Here is an 18,647-nt window from a genome sequence, read left to right on the forward strand (position 1 = left end):
ATATTCATGGTGGCTATGAGTTTGGAGCAAGTAATGAAGATGGTAGGATTATGTTAGATTTTTCCTAGCTTATGATTTTGTAATTACTAACACCTTGTTTTAGAAAAGAAAAGAGCATATCATCACTTTTAAAAATAGATGTAGTAAAACTCAGATTAATTTTTTTCTTATAAGAAAAATAAATCATTTAGATTGCAAAGATTGTAAAGTTATTCCTAATAAAAATTTATGTACCCAACGTCGCTTATTAGTTTCATACTTTTAGATGAAGGGGCGGAATATGAAAAATAAAGTGACATGTTATTTTAGAAATAAAGGAGGCTTTTTAAAAAATATTAATAAAAATATTTTTGAAAGTGTGATTCAACATCTTAAGATTTTGATTGTACATGAGGAAGCTAATGTTGTGTGAAAAAAAAAGCTAGTGATATTAATAATATTTTAAAGGATGTGCTATGAGTATTACAAGAAAAAATGCTCTTAATAATAAAAATAATTGGTGGTGGAATCAAAACTTGTACGAAAGATAAAAAATCATAAATTTTTTTATAAAAATTAATTTAGATGTAAAAATTCAGAAAATTGAGAAAGATATAGAGAGATCGGGAGTCTGAGAAATTAATATACGATGCAAATAATTTAGCTTTTATTGATTTATATAATATATTAGATATTTAGTAAAAAAACTTAGTCAAACAAAGAGATAAGTAAGGATCTAGTTCAAGTGAAGTGTATTAAGGATCTAGTTCAAGTGAAGTGTATTAAGGATTTAGATTAAAAAGTGCTTTTATTAGAAGATATTCAATAAAGGTGGATAAGATATTTTGATAAACTTGTCAATGAAGATTGTGAGAATACGATTTATTTTAGTGATTTTAGCAAACTAAATGAAAATATAGATTTTTATTTGTGTATTAGTAAAACTGAAGTTAAAGAAGCTTTAAAGAAAATGAATTGTGGAAAAGCTATTGGACCTGATGATATTCCAATAGTGGTGTGGAAATGCTTAGGACATAAATGAATTTCTTAGTTTACGAAACTTTTCATTATTATTTTGATGACTAAAAGGATGTCAGATGAGTGGAGCAGGAGTGTTTTGATTCTTATTTTTAAGAATAAAAGTGATGCACAAAAGTGTACGAATTATAGAGGAATTAAGCTATTTTATCATACTTTAAAACTATGTGAGAGAGTTATTGAGCATAGGTTAAGACGTGATAATAATGTTTCTCAAAATCAATTTGGATTCATGGCCGGGTAGGTTTATTATGGAAGCAATATATTTAGTGAGAGGTTTGATGGAGAAGTATAGAGAGAATAAGGAGGATATATATGATATTTATTGATTTAGAGAAAGCGTATGATAAAGTTTCGAAACAAGTGCTATGGAGAGTTCTAGAAAAGAAAGGGGTTAATAATGCTTATATTCAAGTCATTAAGGATATATATGCAGGTGTTATTACTTGTGTTCAAACATAAGGTAGTTTGCCTAGTATTTTCCTATTTGATTTGGTTTACATCAAGGATCAACTTTAAGCCCGCATCTTTTTACTTTAGTCATGAATATTCTTACTAGACATTTGCATGAGGATGTACTAGGGGTGTAAGTGAGCCGAGCCGGCTCGCGAGCCGGTTCATGAGCTCCCGACTCGTTATGGCCGTCGTGAGTCGAGCTTATCGAGCTCATGAGTCGAGCTCGAGTTCGAGCTTGAGCCTGCTTGGCTCGTGAGCCGGCTCGAATAAATATTAATATTTTTAAAATAATTTTATTTGATTTATTAAATTAAATATTAAAAATAATAAAAATCATCTAAGTTTTATTTAAATGTTAAATATTATATATTATATATATATAATAAATTTTGACTAAGTTTTAAAAATTCCGCTTAATTTTAAAAAATCCTGCCTAATTTTTAAAAATCCCGCCTAAATTTAAAATTTCCCTCCCATGGCTGGCAAGCTGGCTTGAGCTCGTTTACAGTGAGACGAGCTCGAGTTTGAGCTCGCTTTCCATGTAATGAGCCGAGCTCAATAAAGGCTAAAACTCGACTTGACTCGACTCGACTGGACTCGTTTACACCCCTATTTTTTTTTTTTTTTTTTCTCGTTTACACCCCTAGGATGTACCCTGATGTATGCTTTTTGATGATGCTATTCTTCTTATTGATAAGATTAGAGAGGGAGTTGAAGGTACACTTGAATTATGTAGGTCAACCTTAGAGTCTAAATGTTTTTGTTTGAGTAATCTAAATGAATACATGGAGTGTAATTTTAGTAGTAATTAAACTAGTGGGGGGATTGTGACTTTGGGCAATCAAGTTATTAATAAGAGTACACCTTTTAGATATCTTGGGTTTATTGTTTAGAGTGATGGTGAAATAGATGGGGATATTATTAGTAGAATTCAAGTTTGTTGGTTGAAGTGGAGGAATGCTTCGGGCTTGTTGTGTGATAAAAAAGTACCCTTCAAATTTAAGGAAAAATTTCATAAGATGATAGTGAGACCTACAATGCTTCATGGCATAGAATTTTGGCCATTAAAAGAGAAGTATAAAATTAATTTAAGTGTTGCATAGATGAGGATACTCAGGTGGATGAGTGGCTTTACTTTTACAGGACACAATGGAGAAAAAATATTCATGTAGCCGACCCCACGTAGTGAGATGAAGGCTTAATGTGGATATCCCTTACAATATTGTAGGTCATTGAAGGTTCTTAGATTGACTCATTAAAGCACAAAATCGAATAATTTAGAAAATGATTTTCTTATATGAAGAATACATAACCACATGAGTAAGTTCATGCTAAATTGTCTATTATGGATTAGCAGGTGAATATGTTGCTTTGACTATTGCAAGTGTATCATTTTTTTCCATCTTTCTTAGAAAGTAGTCGCTACCTTAGCCACATAAAATTTTCTGTCCCATAGGCATTTATATCTATATATATTTGTGTTTTTTGTGCAGATGTTGGCGTGTGCGTGTGTGATGTCTGTCTCACCCACATGGGTGTTTACATGTAGTTGACTTTGATATCCATTTAATTTTGATCAAAGAAACTCCGAGTGGAAATCTAAAAAAAAAAAAAGAAACTCCGAGTGGAAATCTAAAATTATTGATGTTATTCCAAGCTATTAAAATATATGGAATCTAAATGCTTTTTAGTTTTTTATGGCTCATCCATGTATCGAGCATAAGATAAAAAGTAAATGATGCAAAAGTTGATATCGAAACACTGATTTATGAAGTAGTTCGGAAATAAAACAAACTGAATTAATCTACTTGTAAAGATAAGTACCAATGAAAGAACTTTTAAGCTGAACCACTGGTGATATGCAAATTAATGTTATTGTATCATAATATCCAATGTTCACATTTAAATTTACTTGATCAACAAGCAAGTGGTTTTAGAATTCAAAATACCTTAGTTCTTTAAGTGGTTAATAAAATAGATGATAATTAATGTTATTAAATTTTATTTCAAGAGTTTTGGCAAACTAATATAATCGAAAAGATAATAGATAGAAAAAAAAATGATGTTATCTTATTCATAGGAAGTGGAGCTCATTCTTACCCTCTCTCTCTCTCTCTGTATATGTAAGTATATGACATACTTCAATAATTATATGCATAATGATGATGCAAGCATATTTTCTGATATAGGGTTATGATTTTTTAAAGACGCTTTGTGGGCCATCCATTCAATGAGAAATGATCAGCCCTGATATTTGTCTGATTCCCAGATCGGAGGACACTTAATACATATAACATCTGTTCATATGATCATGACTGCTTGTTAACATTTCATTCTAAAAAATCCCTAAAAAAAGAATTGTTTATATCCTTTCACTCCTTTTAGCCATGCAGTACTACTGTAAAGTAAAATCTAACTTCTTTTCCTATGGTATTGGCTGGTTTGGACGTCATATTAAAGAAATTTAATGAATTCTCTATAGCTGTGCACTCCTTAAGACATTTTGGAGTACTTTTGTAATGTAAAACCTAAATAACGAGTTGGCTTTGTTAATATCTCTACCTTTATACCTTGCTATAAAATCCACGGATACACTGTTTTGCCTAAAAATTATTGGATTGGTACTAAAGGACTCTGGCTCGAACTTTCTCTTACTGAATAACCAACAAATGGCACTGAATGTTCTGAAACTTTACCTTTATCATTCGCTTAGGAATGAAGATTCCTCGACTTGTCGAAGTATGATGTAGATGAGGTTTTTAATTTTTTATTGTGAGAAGTGTAGGTACGCCATGCAAGAGGCTCGAATTTTGGGCTTCAACTTTCATTGAGAGTAGTTTTCTCACCTCGGGAGATCCATTGAATGCTATTACTATAAAATAACCAATATGATTCTCAAATATCCTATGCAATCAACTACACATTGAAGTACAAGACCTTGTTTAATATGCAGAAGTTTGCCTTAAGCCTACTCAAGAAAGTTGAGAGACTCTGTGGGACATTTGTATATGTCCTCTTTAATAGAACTACACGTAATTTATGTGTTGCTAAATTTGAATTTACAAGTTCATCATTCATCTTGTTTTTAAAAGACCAGTCCATAAACTGCTCAGAGCGGTGAAGAAATTCTGCATCATCATATGAATTCTTAATGTGATGATAGTTTACTTTCTTAAATCTTGCTTCTTTGTTGTCATTCTAGATTAGCTTCATTCCGGAAATATGAACATTTTCTTTTATTGCATGATTGAACCTTGTTTCTCAACAATTGGGCTACCTGTGTTCTTTCGAGTCAAGTTATTTTTTTTTAATGTATGACTTGATGTCTTTTTGCAAGTAATAATTTGCTGTGTTTATGTTAATTTTCTTCTATCTTCGGCCAATTTTATAAAGTTACTTTCTTTGTAATTGTTGATGGTTTTTATGATCATCAAGGTAATCTGGAATGCTTTTTACTGTGTTTCTGAACTATTGAAGCAATTTTCCCTCTTTAACTGTTTACCTGAAAAATTATTCATCTGCACTGTCACCTTCCGTTGGTTAATTGAAGTATTCTGCTGAATGTTCTAAGGAAAATGTTTTCTTTTTAATTTATTTTGGTTTCCACTTTCAGTTTATCAATTTCTTGAAATGATTTTAAATGTGTTTGTCAGGTAGTTGATTTCTGTTGTGGTGCAAATGAATTCAGTATTCTGATGAAAGAAAAGCTTGATTCTACTGGAAAGAAATGCTTATTTAAGAACTATGACATTCTTCAGGCAAAGGTAGTGTTTACGCTAACTTGTTGAAATTCCTATGTAGCATTGTCAGCATATTCGTGCAGTTCATGACATTAAAATCACATGCTTTATTTTTATTTCTGCTGTGAACCGGTCTAAAGGCCGGTCTGATTCAGCTTGAAAACCGATTTTTATCAAACCTGGATGAATAGGCCTGAACCACCGGTTCTACCGGCGAATCGATCCCTATTAAAACCACCTGTTCTACCGGCGAACCGATCCCTGTTAAACTTGTTCTTTGGAATTGGATACAAGCTATCTTCAATTTATGCTCTATCAAACTAGCTATTCTTGTTTGAACTTTGTGAGCATGGGGACATCAAATGAGGGTTAGACTTGTACTTTCTTTTCCTCTGGCTACCAAAAGGGGAGAGGTTGGCCTTTCCAATGCCACAACATACTTGATATCTTGACCTACCATTACAAAAAACGTAAGATGGATATGTTTTCTGTATAGTTTGCACGTTTATGAAAGACAAGTATTCAGATGTGAGAATCATATGTGCTAACAATTATTTAGATGATATGTGAAGGGACTTAAGGCACAATGTGATACTTCAAGTTTTGATATGGATGGTTAAATAGCTCAGATGATTCCTTATTATAAAGTAAAACGGAATATTTCAGGTTTAGGTCATGATTTGGAGGAGACTTTGAGCAAGTTGTAGATTTGAGCTTTATGTGAATTTGAGCTCTAGAACCCTCCTCTCCATTCCCTTCAACATGCAGTTATTTCTCTGGCAGCTGTTGTTTCTGTGCTGTGTCAGAGTTCATTTATGAATTTGTGACTGCATTGTGAAATTTGTGGGTTTGAAATGGCGTGTTTGATATGTGGATATGTTTGCAAGTTGTAAGTATAATAGATAGCCATTTGAAAAAAATGATGGGCACATTTTGGAAGTTCAGGCATGTGGACTGTGTTTGGACTGCATATCAAATCATTATATAATATATAGTAAAGTTCCTCTTTGCATGATTCCACTCACTAGGGATCTGCTTTCCAGTTATTTTATTTATTTATCCTATTTATTTGACTTTTGCGTTTCTAAATGCACTGATTTCAATTATGAAGAACATTTTATATTGAAAAAAGTTGTCCTCTCATTTCCTCAAATATCAAGTTATCAACTAACAGACAAGCACAAGTCTTTAGGTCTTGGTGTATTCTTTTATTTATTTTTTACTGTTAGTTTTTAATAAAAAAACTTCTTTCTTAAAGTTCACCTTTTTTACTTTTGTATCCTTTCACTCCTACAGCATGACAATTACTTAAGCATCTTCAGTTAATAACAAATCTCTTCTACCATTATGCAGAATGATTTCAATTTTGAGATGAGAGATTGGATGACAGTCCGGCCTAATGAATTACCAACAGGGTCAAAATTGGTATGCAACATTACACTGTGATCTCAGTCTGGTTTTCTTTCGATTTCAACTAAGACGTCACTTGGTACAGTTGTGATGATGTTGACCTTTTGTTGTATTATTATATGACAAAATCATTACTCTCACATATAAATAAACTTTTCTTCATTATTTGGTTTGTGGTGATTTGGTTATGGTTTGAAATTTTTTATAACTGGTTGGTTTATCTGATTTAGGTTTGAAGTTACTCCTAAAATGAAAACAAAACCTAAAATAACCCAAACCAAATATAATGCAGTTTTTCTTAAGCCATCATCAAACGAAAGTGGTTAATCTCTAACTTATGGTTTACAGGACACTTTTGCGCTGCTATTATGTGTAAAATTACATTAAACCAATCCGAAAAGAATTAATAAATCTATTTAAACCAAATTGGTTCAAACCAAGTTATAGCCTTTTCTTGTTTCTTATCCCAAAACGAGAACTGATGTAGTTTGGTTTTATTTCCACATTGTCTTGACATACATATTGAATACGCGTAAAGGAGGGAAATTGGCGACAAAAAAATGACGTGTCACTTGAAAAGTCAAATGACATCCAATCGCCGAACGGATTGCGCCGTTCCGACCAGAACATCGAATTCCCCTAAGTCGAAGCCCCTCGCAGTCGAATTGGGCGTGACCGGTCAAAGTTGGTGACCAACACCCAAAAATGATGTGCAACGTCGATCGCAAAATAGACTTTGTCATTGTGTTCTAAGCGTCGTCAATACTCAAAAGTGACTATAAATTTGTTCAATTGAAGTCACGCGAGGAGATCGGCATGGGTCCCGAGGCAATGCCTCATAAATCGAGAAAATCAACTTGCGACGTCGCTGCCTAAACGACCTCCGACCGTAAAACATACTTCGTCGTTGCGCTCGGAGCGCCAACAATACCTAAAATGAGTTGTAATTTCGTCCAATGAAATTTGCACTCTCAAATCGACGTGGTTTTTGGGACAATATGTTAGAATTTCAAAAAATCAAGTGAAAGTTGAGGCAAAAACTTTTCAATTTTTATTTCAATAATCTTAAGCAATAATGATGATATAAAATCATTATTATCATTACACCAATTTGGATTAAAAAAACTCAAAAAAAAAAAATCAACTTGATCTACCTCACCTTGCCTGCGATCCGTCCGTCCGGCAGTAAGCTTCACACAACCTTCCCACGCCTCGACATCTACGACAAATTGATCTCTGTGCATGACCTTTGGCTTTGTTTTAATGGAAACGAATGGAAGCCTTCTTCATTGCTATTCACATATACGAGCGGCCCACTTTTCACGTTTGAATATTACCTCCCTTTCAAGCGTTCATTCCGTCATCTTCCAACCCCGATTCTCCTCGACTTCCATATCCTGAAAATCTACACGCATAGCTCGTTTGGACTTCATATTTTCCTATCGCGCTCCATAAACCCAACCTCATTTGCAGGCTTCTCGTTCGGCTATCCCATTAACGCGAAATCCCCGTCTCGGGGCTCTAAACAACAATCAAGCTATGACATTTCTTCCCAATTTCGCTCCTTAAGCCAAATCTTCCAAATATCCTAGCCTTCTTTTTTGGTCATGACCACACCGTCGAATCCCGATCAGAAGCTTTCCGAAGGCTGTCCGTCCTTCTCACAGTCATAGGAAGATCTGATCGAACTCCATTCGCAGTCTAAGCAACTCGTGCATTCGATTCTCTCGTACACGTGCCTGCCTTTCGACCCAAATCCTAGATCCCCTCTCTGAACCATCCGAGCTTCCACAGTCAATCCAATCATTTGCACCTCTCATTCCTGTTCTACCGTACCTGACTGCTGACACTGCCGCCATCGCCCCGACATAGCCATCATCATCTTGACATAGTCAACATAGCCGACGACCTCTACGCAAGTATAAAGGTCCAAACCTTATCCTCAATGCTTGAGCAACCACCCATGCACACTTTTCTTAGCATGATGGGGAGGAAACTCGCCACGGTGCTCTCGATGAGGTAGGTAACCCTCGTGCTCACTTTTCTTAGCACGACGGGGCATAATTTACTTGTACACACCTCAATGTTGGAGGGGAAACGATTGTGCATTTCAAAATAGGTACTCTTGAAGACCCATGCATGCATTTTTTGACACCGACTGTGCACATCTTTCTTGACGTGGCAGGAAGGCTATGACTTCCCAAAATTTTCCCAAACGGGGGATATATTGGGATGTTGCCGAAATTCAGATTGAAGTGCATATGATCTGAACAACAAAAAATGACTTAATTTGAGCAGCAATACAAAGGACCTGTGATTAAGTAAAAATGCACAGAACTTGAACAACTGCGCAGAGAACTTGTATGAACAAATAGGGAATCAAATTTGAACTAAACAAGTAGGGAACAAAACCCTAACTTTTAAAATAAACAATTAACTCTAAAATGCAAATGCTAAATAACAATTCAAGTCATTCATATAAACATCAACGAATGAACCGGGAACTCGTGATGAACAAGACTTCGATGCACACAAACAATGAATAGTAATCAATTTACAGCATTTGAACAATTACAAACAAATATCAATCGTAAAAAAAACCCGCGAATATATGTGACACGACAAATGATGTTGATTAATGCATGATAAATGCAATGAATTCCTACAACCATCCCCTCGTAGTTGAATACATTTTATTTTCAAGCGACAACAGCTGACTATAGAATGCGCGGGTGTCTCGTACTTGCATCGATGAAAGCCCTAATGCAAGTAACAGTCAGCTTGCAAGTGGAGACGATGGATTTTGCAAACAATAGTAGAAGACCCGTCATGCATACAACCGTTTACATGAAGATAACAAGCATTGATACAATAATGCCTTGAAGTCAATGTCAACATCATACGACCCATCACTGAAAACAAGTATATAGACCACCTGTGAATGGTGAAGGTGTATACGATGCAAGTGAAATGACTCTTACACAAACACATGAGGGAGATTATAATGAACATGACCATTCCCTATAAACAAGTGTGGATGATATGATCTATTTATGGATAACAACAGTGGGATATCGCAAGTGCAATGAATCCTCTGTGGACACAAATGCATACAACACCTACAAATAATCGTAGGAGATATGTTGTATATAGTAGTCCATCTATAGATGACGACGAACAATGTACAATAGATATTATATCATTTTTGCACTCAACAACCATCCAACAGTTAAGCAGCTGCATTGATCTTGTGACAGTCGATGTCGGTAGGCAGATGGATATGGAAACTTGCCTAAGGTTAACAGTAAATAGCTGTCGACCAATGATGAATGTGTACAACAGTGCCTCCCCTACGGACACCTACAACAATGATGATTGACATGTTGCGAGTATGTTGGGTATAAATACAACTCGATGTACAGAGGAAGTACATTGATAAGTCGTCAAAGGAAGATTCCAATCGCGATGCGAAGTTAAATGATTTCATGAATGATTCTGTAGAGTCAAAGAATGATCAGTTGAAAAGATGCTTCATATTTGTCATCCCTACAAAAATATTGGAGACTTCCAATAACGACAACAATCTATAAACCACCGCAAGAAACCCGTTGATCTGCATCAGCAAAAGGCCCTAGCTACGACAATGTGACACGAAGTCAAATGGTTTTATGAATGATTATGTAGAGTCCAAGAATGAGCACGTGAAGGAAAAAAAAGAATGAATGATATCTCATTCTATCATCTCTGCAAAAAATGACGCGGCTCTCGAAAAAGAATGCACATCATTCAAGTGAAGACCCGAAGATCAAGCCCTTCAACTCAATGTCCTACTCACGTGACATGTCGGGACAAAGAAATATAACGATCGATATGTCGAGCCTTTTGTTTCATTAGCTTATGATACCTCATCTATAACAAAACGACCTTCTGTTGTTTAGATATTTTTGCTTAATCTAAGACAAACGTCAGCTGATTCTTGGATCTGACCTTCCCAAAGAACGAATGAGCCTACATCAGAGTAATGAGGTGTCTCACCGCAGTCGAATAAAGATGCTACGATTCACCTATAAGCAAAAGCAGAGAATCAATAATAAAAATACCCCCGCGTGCATTTATAATAAGTAGAAGGTATGATGAGGTCATCGACAAACATTTTAGGCAGGTCTACCGGTGAAGGAATCGTAGATCGACGGCTACGATTAGGAGCTTATATTTTTGATGTTTTCCATGTCATTTCTGATATTTTCCATGTATCTTTTAATTTCAGTTTTTAGTTTACTATTTTTCCCTTATGGATGTTTAGTTATTATTGTAGCCCTGTGGGCATTTAAGTCATGTTATTTTCTTTTGATGAGACATATATAAAGAGGTCTTCTACTATTGTATGAGCTTAATGTTTGATTAATAAAGTTTCTGAGATTTTCATTCTTCTTCTTGCTTGAGAGCTTGAGAGAAAAAAAGGAGACCTAGGAGAGACTCCACCCAAAATACCCAACAGCCCACATTGGTGAGCTCTTGGCTTTATTTTGTTTTTGTCTGTTTTCTTCTGTCCCCACCACCCCCATACACCCGACCTTCTCCTTCTCCCCCTTTCCCCCCCCTTGCCCAACTCCTCCACCCCGTGAACCGTCCCGCCGGCCCTCTTCCTTTTCTTTTTTTTTTTTTTCTGTTTTGAGTTTTGAATTTCAACATTTATTCCCTCATTAATACTTTCCCAACTCACCTCACTACAATTAGGAAGGGATTTAATTGAGGCCCAATCTATTTTGAATTCAAATTCAAATTCCCTCTCTATTCTCCCCTCATTTGGAAACTTTCCTAAAATTAAATTAAATCTGAAATTAAAAATCAGATTTGATTTAATTTCTTGGCCCCACCAATTAATTTCAATTCCCCTTTCCTCTCCTTGCTTGGAATTAATTCTCCCTAGCTGCCGCCCCTCTCTAGCCTAATTTAGGGAGATTTTAATTGCAAATAATCTCTCCCTCTATTCAAAGAAAAAAAAATCAGAAATTCAAATTCAGATTTTTTTTTCCAAGCAAGATCTCCCTTCTAATCCCTCTCCCTAGCTCACGACAAACTCCTCCTCCTTTCTTTTTTCTTCTTCCCATTCAATCCCACTATGAATGGCGGATCCAGAATTTGAAGGACTCGTATTCGATGCCTACGGAAACATCCACGTTCTTTGATCCCCATTCTTCGACGTGGGGTTTGAACACGAAGACACGGTTGAAGATTACTTGGATCGAATCATCCCCAAACTTGTGCACGTCATCGACGGCCAATTCCAAGATTATGTGTGGACAATCACCGGACGCCATCCACCACCACCTCCACCAGCGGCTACCTCTCCGGTAACGAAGACTTTCGTCTCCTTCTCCGTAGTGGTCTCTCCATCCTTGTATGGTTCTTCCTCCTTCGCTAAAGCCAAGAGTGAATGAGTGCGAAGGTGCTCGAGGTGAATTTTCTCATTATTAAGCGTAGGATTTTGTTATGAGCATTTAAGTATTTCTTTTATCATTGGATGTTTTTGAATTGTTTGGTTATCTCAAAGCACCTATTCGCCTAAGCAAGTTGATTATCTAGAATTTATTTAATCCTTTATTTTATTGGTGATAACTTTATGGTGGTAACGCTTTATTAAATTATCATCTTAATTTCCGCAAGCAACTTTTACTTGATTCACATCAAGGTATCACTCAAGTATGTCATTTAACACTGTAATTGCACTTCCAAAATCGTCCTCCTACATAAACAGAGGGCATCACTCTAGTGTGTCATCTGACATCATGATTACATTCCAAAATGCCCACGCATACACCTGTAACAAGCAGAGAGTATGTTAATATGTCATGTGACAATGCAGTTGCATTTCAAAAATCATATCATAAACACACATGAATGCATCATATGAAATGCATACAACGACATATACCCACGTAGGCCCTGACGAGTGTGTCATAGGTACACTTGTGATGTCTAAGAATGTCAAGTGGGTTAAGAAATAAATTCTGATCCGAACCCGATCCTCTATTAGCAAGTAGACAGAGTTGACAAGCTTCAATCAACAAAAATGTAACCCTTGAATTCTCCGATGATTAATGTGTTAAATGTAAATCTTAGTCGGAGGGGATCATATATTTTCAAATGCCCTCAAACTTCTACAAAATTCAAAAAATTTCAAATGACGTCAAAGTTACCCCGATGATGGTCTTGTTGAACGTAGATCTCAATTCGGATGGGTTAATTCCAAATATTCAAACGCTACCCAAATTCCCTCAAAATTCAAAAATAAAAAAATACTCAAATTCAAAATATTTAAAATCAAAATTTATCTATCAAACACTTAAAGCGAAACCCAACCATCCTCCGCAACAGTTTGCCGAGATGGACATATTCAAATATCACTTCAGTCTTCAGCTTATAAAGAGCTAATGTCTGGTTGTGTATATCACTAGGATTCATTCTCAAACATTCTCTTGCCAGCATGGACGTGGCATGTGTCCTCTAACTGATGATTTTGCCGCTAAATGACACCGCATGCAAATGGTTATGCCCGGGGCCCTCTGAACTGGGTGGTTTGCCGTCAAATGGCACCACTAAATTACGATCATGGCCAGAGCCCGTATGCTCCCCAATGTCATTAAAATCCTTGAGATATGAATCAATATGATATAATTGGTAAGCCCTATGTTAGCTAAGATAGATTCAAATTTGTCCCCTTATATAAGCATCTACCCCAAGTCTACAAGATACCCTTGGACGATGCAACCCATGGTTACTGACAAGGATCCTTTTGTCATGTTGGGTCGACTACCTCTGACTAAGTAGACCAGGGACCACGATGGCCAAGGACGACGAAATCATGGGATCTTGATCAGGCTCATAATCACCCCCCCCCTCCCAAATAAATAAATAAATAAATAAAATTCATTTGTTTTAAAGATTCTAATTTTAAATATTAAACTCTCAAAAACATAAACCCTGTTGCTACTATATGCTGGATATCACGTATCTACGGGTACAACGTATTCATTAATGACTAGCCTTAATTGAAAGTTCTCTCTGGTGATGGGGTGAGTAATTAACTATAGGGGCTTGCTCCTATAAGAAACCAGAACTCAAATATAAAGTCTTCATAAAATGAGGGTGAAATCTCTAGGTAGTGTCTTATTTCAAAACCAATATGCATTTGGAAAATTTATCCCGGAACCTAATTCGTTAAAACTCTCCCAAAAGCATGGGAGGCTGGGGTGCGAATTTTCGTTTGGTTTGGTTTGGAACCAAACCGTACAATGCCTCTCTATTCTCTGTTCCCCTATTCTTCAAACCTTACTGTGCCTCCCCTATTCTCAAAGCTTTATTCCCTTGTAAATCAAAACTACTTAAAACCATATTTAGGTGAAAGGTGTAGTAGCCAAACGAAGCCTAGTTTTGTTATTCCGCCAATTCCTAGTTGCTTATGGCGTGAGTAAAGATGTAAAACCCTTTCACTGTTTGCACTGAGACAGTCACATAAGTTATTCTCTTTTCTACCAGCTGAGTTTTGTACATTTCCCAGATGTTTACTTTTTGTGGTTTTATAGTTTTCGCCTTAAAACTTCCTTTAGCAAATTATTCCATTTATTTTTGCATGTTTTTGAAAGTATCATCCATTCTTATTGAGGCAATAGCATAATGGTTCCTCTGGTGATCAAGGAGACAAGGGCCCATAAAATTGTCTTGCCTATGATGTCAGCTTATTTTCAAAATTGTTGGCACTTAGTGGCACCTTAGTATCACCGTTTAGAGATTGACAAATCTTTGGGCAAGCACATTTTTAAGCTAAGGCCTTTTTTAAATTGTTAACAGAACTTAAATTTATGGTCTTGGTGTCAATGTATATGTAGCATTGTCTAATCCTGATTTGTTACTTTAAAAGTTTTGTAAGTTTTCTTATTGATTACGAGCTGATAAATATCATGAAAGATTTGTTAGTATTATCTACATCTCTATATAATATTATTGGTCTATTGTAGCTATTGCTTGGTTTATTTTATCGATTGATGGCTTTAATATTTTCTTGTTATAGATATTGTGTTTTATTTGTAATATGTTGATGGTTTCTTTAGGAAAGAATCTCAAATTAGTTATTTTTTCTTTGCCTATGGTTTTGTTTGGAAACTGGTGCCTCACTTTAAAAAGATTATTGCTGGCATCTCTCGCCTTTCTTTGGGGGCAATTTTGGCATCTTGCATGAATTTTTGTTCTAAAATCATGCCTGACCATCCATTTTCATTTTTAATTTATCTCGTTTTTTTTATTTTAATGTCAACAATGCTTAGCTAAGAAATCTACCGTCCAGGCTTGTGATTCTATTTTGTTTTCCATAGTCTAATGTATCCCTGATAATTATGTCTGAAAATTGATACAGACTCAATAATTACTTGTATTTTAGTTGGCTTCAAAGCAAAATCAATCTTCTTCGGTGAAATAATTAGATTCAACACAAAATTATATATATATATATATAATAAGCTCAATTTATATTTTATAAAATACATTTTAATTTAGTTTCGAATCAATTATTACTTAACTACAGCAAAAAATTAAAATATTTGATTTCAACTCTTGCATCAACTTTGCTCATTTTAACTCTATAGCCCAAGGGAGCATTAAGCATTTTTCCATAGAATCCCTCGCCCATGCATTTTAAAAGATATTGAGCCCATTCATCAAGTATAAAGATGGAAAGACATTATCAGTAGACGTAAAGATGCAAAGAATCTAGGCATTTTGCATGTAAAATCGTGCTTTATATTGATGGTCCAGGAACCTCTGAAAATGCTCTATGAAGCATGAACCTAGAAACAGCAGCAGGAATCTTGTTTCTGTTTTAATAATTTTTGGTATTCCATACAGATTATGGGCCTTAATCCTCCATTTGGATTAAATGCTCGTCTAGCCAATCAATTCATAGACAAAGCTCTTACTTTCAAGCCAAAGCTTCTTATTCTTATTGTTCCAGAGGAAACTCGGAGGTCGGTAATTGCAGTTTTTATTTTCCTTACATTATTTTGCAGCTAAGTTGAAATCATCGAATGCGGTGGTCAAAATTTTTTCAGGTTAGATACGAAGAGTCCACAATATGACTTGATCTGGGAGGATCGTGTGACCCTCTCAGGGAAGGTATTCTCTGTACAGTTTATTTCATCAATTTTTGATTAATAAATGTAAAAAATTTGACGCTTCTCCTTTTTTTTCTCTTATCCAGTCATTTTATTTGCCTGGTTCTATCGATGTGAATGACAAGCAAATTGAGCAGTGGAATAACAAACCTCCAGTTCTCTACTTATGGAGTCGCCCTGATTGGACATCAAAGCACGAGGGCATTGCTTCAAGTCAAGGTCACACGTCTAAGATGCTACCTTCTTTCCTTGTTCACAAAGACTCTCTACCAAATAGTGGAGAAGAAGCTCCTACAGCTAATAAGAATACTGAAGAAAAGCACATAGAGAAAGATGCTAATCAAGTGGATAGAGAAAGCACGTCACTAAAGCAGAAGGGCATAGCCATGCACCATGATCCTGCATCATCCGAACCAGTGGTTGAGGCACAAATTCAAGTTGACAGGAAAGAAGTTCCAAAACGGCAAGAAACAAGTAGAGAAGTTGACAACAAAAAGAAACACATCCCAGAAAGATCTGAAAAGAAGGAAACTGCTTCAGTTCAGAAAGAATCAGGGAGAGATGTTCCAAATAAGCCGCAGCGTGTAGAAGAAAAGTCTGAGAAGAAGATTGCTGTTTCAGGGGAAAAAGCAGGCAGGCCAGATACAAGCAAAAAGGTTTCTGAGCAAAGCAAGAAGCGGAAATCTTCAGAATTGCGTAAGGATGATACTTCTAAGATGAAAAAGTTGAAGGAGCAACAGCATCCGCAGCAAGTGGAAGGAGAAAAACTGTCGGAAGAACTTTCTATGAGCATTTCCCCAGCAGACAGAAGAGATCCTGCAGACATTTCTACGCTGAAGTTAGGAGCTTTCGATGTGCCTTTTGACAGGGAAAATAGTCATGGTGGATATACTGGCTCAGGTATTGAGATGAAAACTTTTTCAAGGCCATCTGGTATACTAAATGAGGATCCAGATATCATTCCTAGGAGGTATAATTCTGTAGAAAGGGATAGCTTCTACACTAAGAACCCCCATGCTCGATCTGCAACTGAGGTTTACTCGATTCCAAATCCAGATGAAAGATTTAGAAGTTATAACAGTATAGACACTTTCAGCTCGAGTCCTTTTGTCAGAAATGGATATGGAAGACCTTCTTATGGTTTGCCAGGTGATGAAGTTGGGCCCCAGTTTAGAAATTATAGTAAGCATAGTGAAGAAGTCACAAATGGTTTTGGAAGGCCTGTTGAATCAGATACAAGGACACAGATTAGATCCTATGGTATTCCTGATGAGGAAGATCTTCTAACAGGGAACAGGTTCGCCTTGGGAGGTTCAGGATCTTCATCATTAGGGCAGCCTGGTTTGTACCCTTCGTCTTCTTACAGGTTCTCGAGTCCTGTTCCAGAGGCATCATCCACAATCCAGCGATATGCGCCTCGGCTTGATGAGATGAACCATTTGAGGGCTCAACCTATGAGCCCTGGCATTCCATTCTCTTCAAGGCTTAACATTCCACCTGATTCTTTTGGTTACACGCCAGGAGCTTCATATTCAAATCATGGCTCCTTTGGTGGCTGGATTGATGATTAGTCTATGGCGGTATTTTGATCCAAAGAGGTTAGTTTTTGTGTTACCCAGCTTGATGAACTTGCATCAGGTGTTTGGGTTTTGCAAATGGAGGAGATGACTTTTTTTTTTTTTGAATAGTTGGATTTACATTACTAATATTTCTCAAGAAAAAACTATTGTATAGTAAATGTTCATGAATATTTCCTAATTCCTATTGTATTTTTTGAAGAAAAATTATTGCAACGGATTAAAATAGATATAAGATTAATGTGAAAGAGTTAAAATAGAATAGCTATAGAGGTGTCAAAATAAGAATTGAAATGATGGTGATTAGGTTAATGATAAGGCTATTGATACTTATGATCTCCATGATGAAGGGAATTAGAGGCAGGTATTAGTGTTAATTTCGCTGTTCTGAATGCTGAAGCTAACCAACACAGTTTTACTGGAGAGAATTAAGCTAAATTTAATGCAGTAGATTTGTAGAAAAATACAAGACAGAATTCGCAGTTCCAATGTAGTAGTGTTCTAATATTTCTATTTTATAGATACTTCAAAGAGTTTCAGGGTTTCTTAAGCTATCGACTAGACCTTATTTCCCTCTATAAAAGCAATATTGTTCCACATCAAGAATTTGAACTTTGAGTAATAATTTGTCACTGCATGTTGCTATGCTTTATGAATGAATTCTCATTATTAAAAAATAAGGGTGGGTTCTATTTAGTTAGATGAATTAATCAAGAAAAGAAAAGTGTTAGGTTTACTTTATTTGGGAGAATATTATTAGTTAATCTAAATAATATTGAGCTATAATCAAAATTTTATGTAAATTTATTTGTGAGGTTTCACTCATATTTTTCTAGTGTCGGGCTCTACCTTGATTTATTTGATGGGTCTGTTAGGATTAATTATTCTATGCAGAAGTTAAATGTCGTTCGAAGATCAATTAGAATTTATCATGTCAGCCTTTTGTTGTGTACCGCGGCTGAGTTTTGCTGGGTACCATTTGATACCGTTGATGTGACTGCACCTGATTCGCCTTTGGACATAGAGTCACGTCCGCCCTCAACACAGAATAATTTCTTTTGTTAGGCATGGTGGAATGGGTTTATAAAGTTTGTGATGTTGCGAGAAAAATAGTTTAATTATTCTAGTTATAAAAAAGCACCAATTCTTCTTATAATGTTTTGTTTGGGATTTTTTTTTAATTATAATTATAATTTTTATTTGTTCATTATTTACACTTCAATAAATTTTTGTAATAGAAGTTATTTTCTACATCAAATTTAAAAAAAAAAAACTATTTT

The 18,647-nt window shown here is 35.6% G+C and overlaps 1 protein-coding gene across 1 annotated transcript; it reads left to right on the plus strand.

The window, feature by feature from the left end:
• The first annotated feature begins 5,081 nt into the window (after positions 1-5,081).
• On the plus strand, positions 5,082-17,577 carry LOC110093858. Its single transcript, XM_020818882.2, has 5 exons — positions 5,082-5,237; positions 6,567-6,638; positions 15,525-15,643; positions 15,728-15,791; positions 15,877-17,577. The coding sequence occupies exons 1-5, from the start codon at positions 5,169-5,171 to the stop codon at positions 17,359-17,361; spliced, it is 1,809 nt and encodes a 602-aa protein (XP_020674541.1). The 5' UTR covers positions 5,082-5,168; the 3' UTR covers positions 17,362-17,577.
• Positions 17,578-18,647: the final 1,070 nt, after the last annotated feature.

The sequence above is a fragment of the Dendrobium catenatum genome, unplaced genomic scaffold (assembly GCF_001605985.2).
Source record: "Dendrobium catenatum unplaced genomic scaffold, ASM160598v2 fragScaff_scaffold_621, whole genome shotgun sequence".
Lineage (NCBI taxonomy): Eukaryota > Viridiplantae > Streptophyta > Magnoliopsida > Asparagales > Orchidaceae > Dendrobium > Dendrobium catenatum.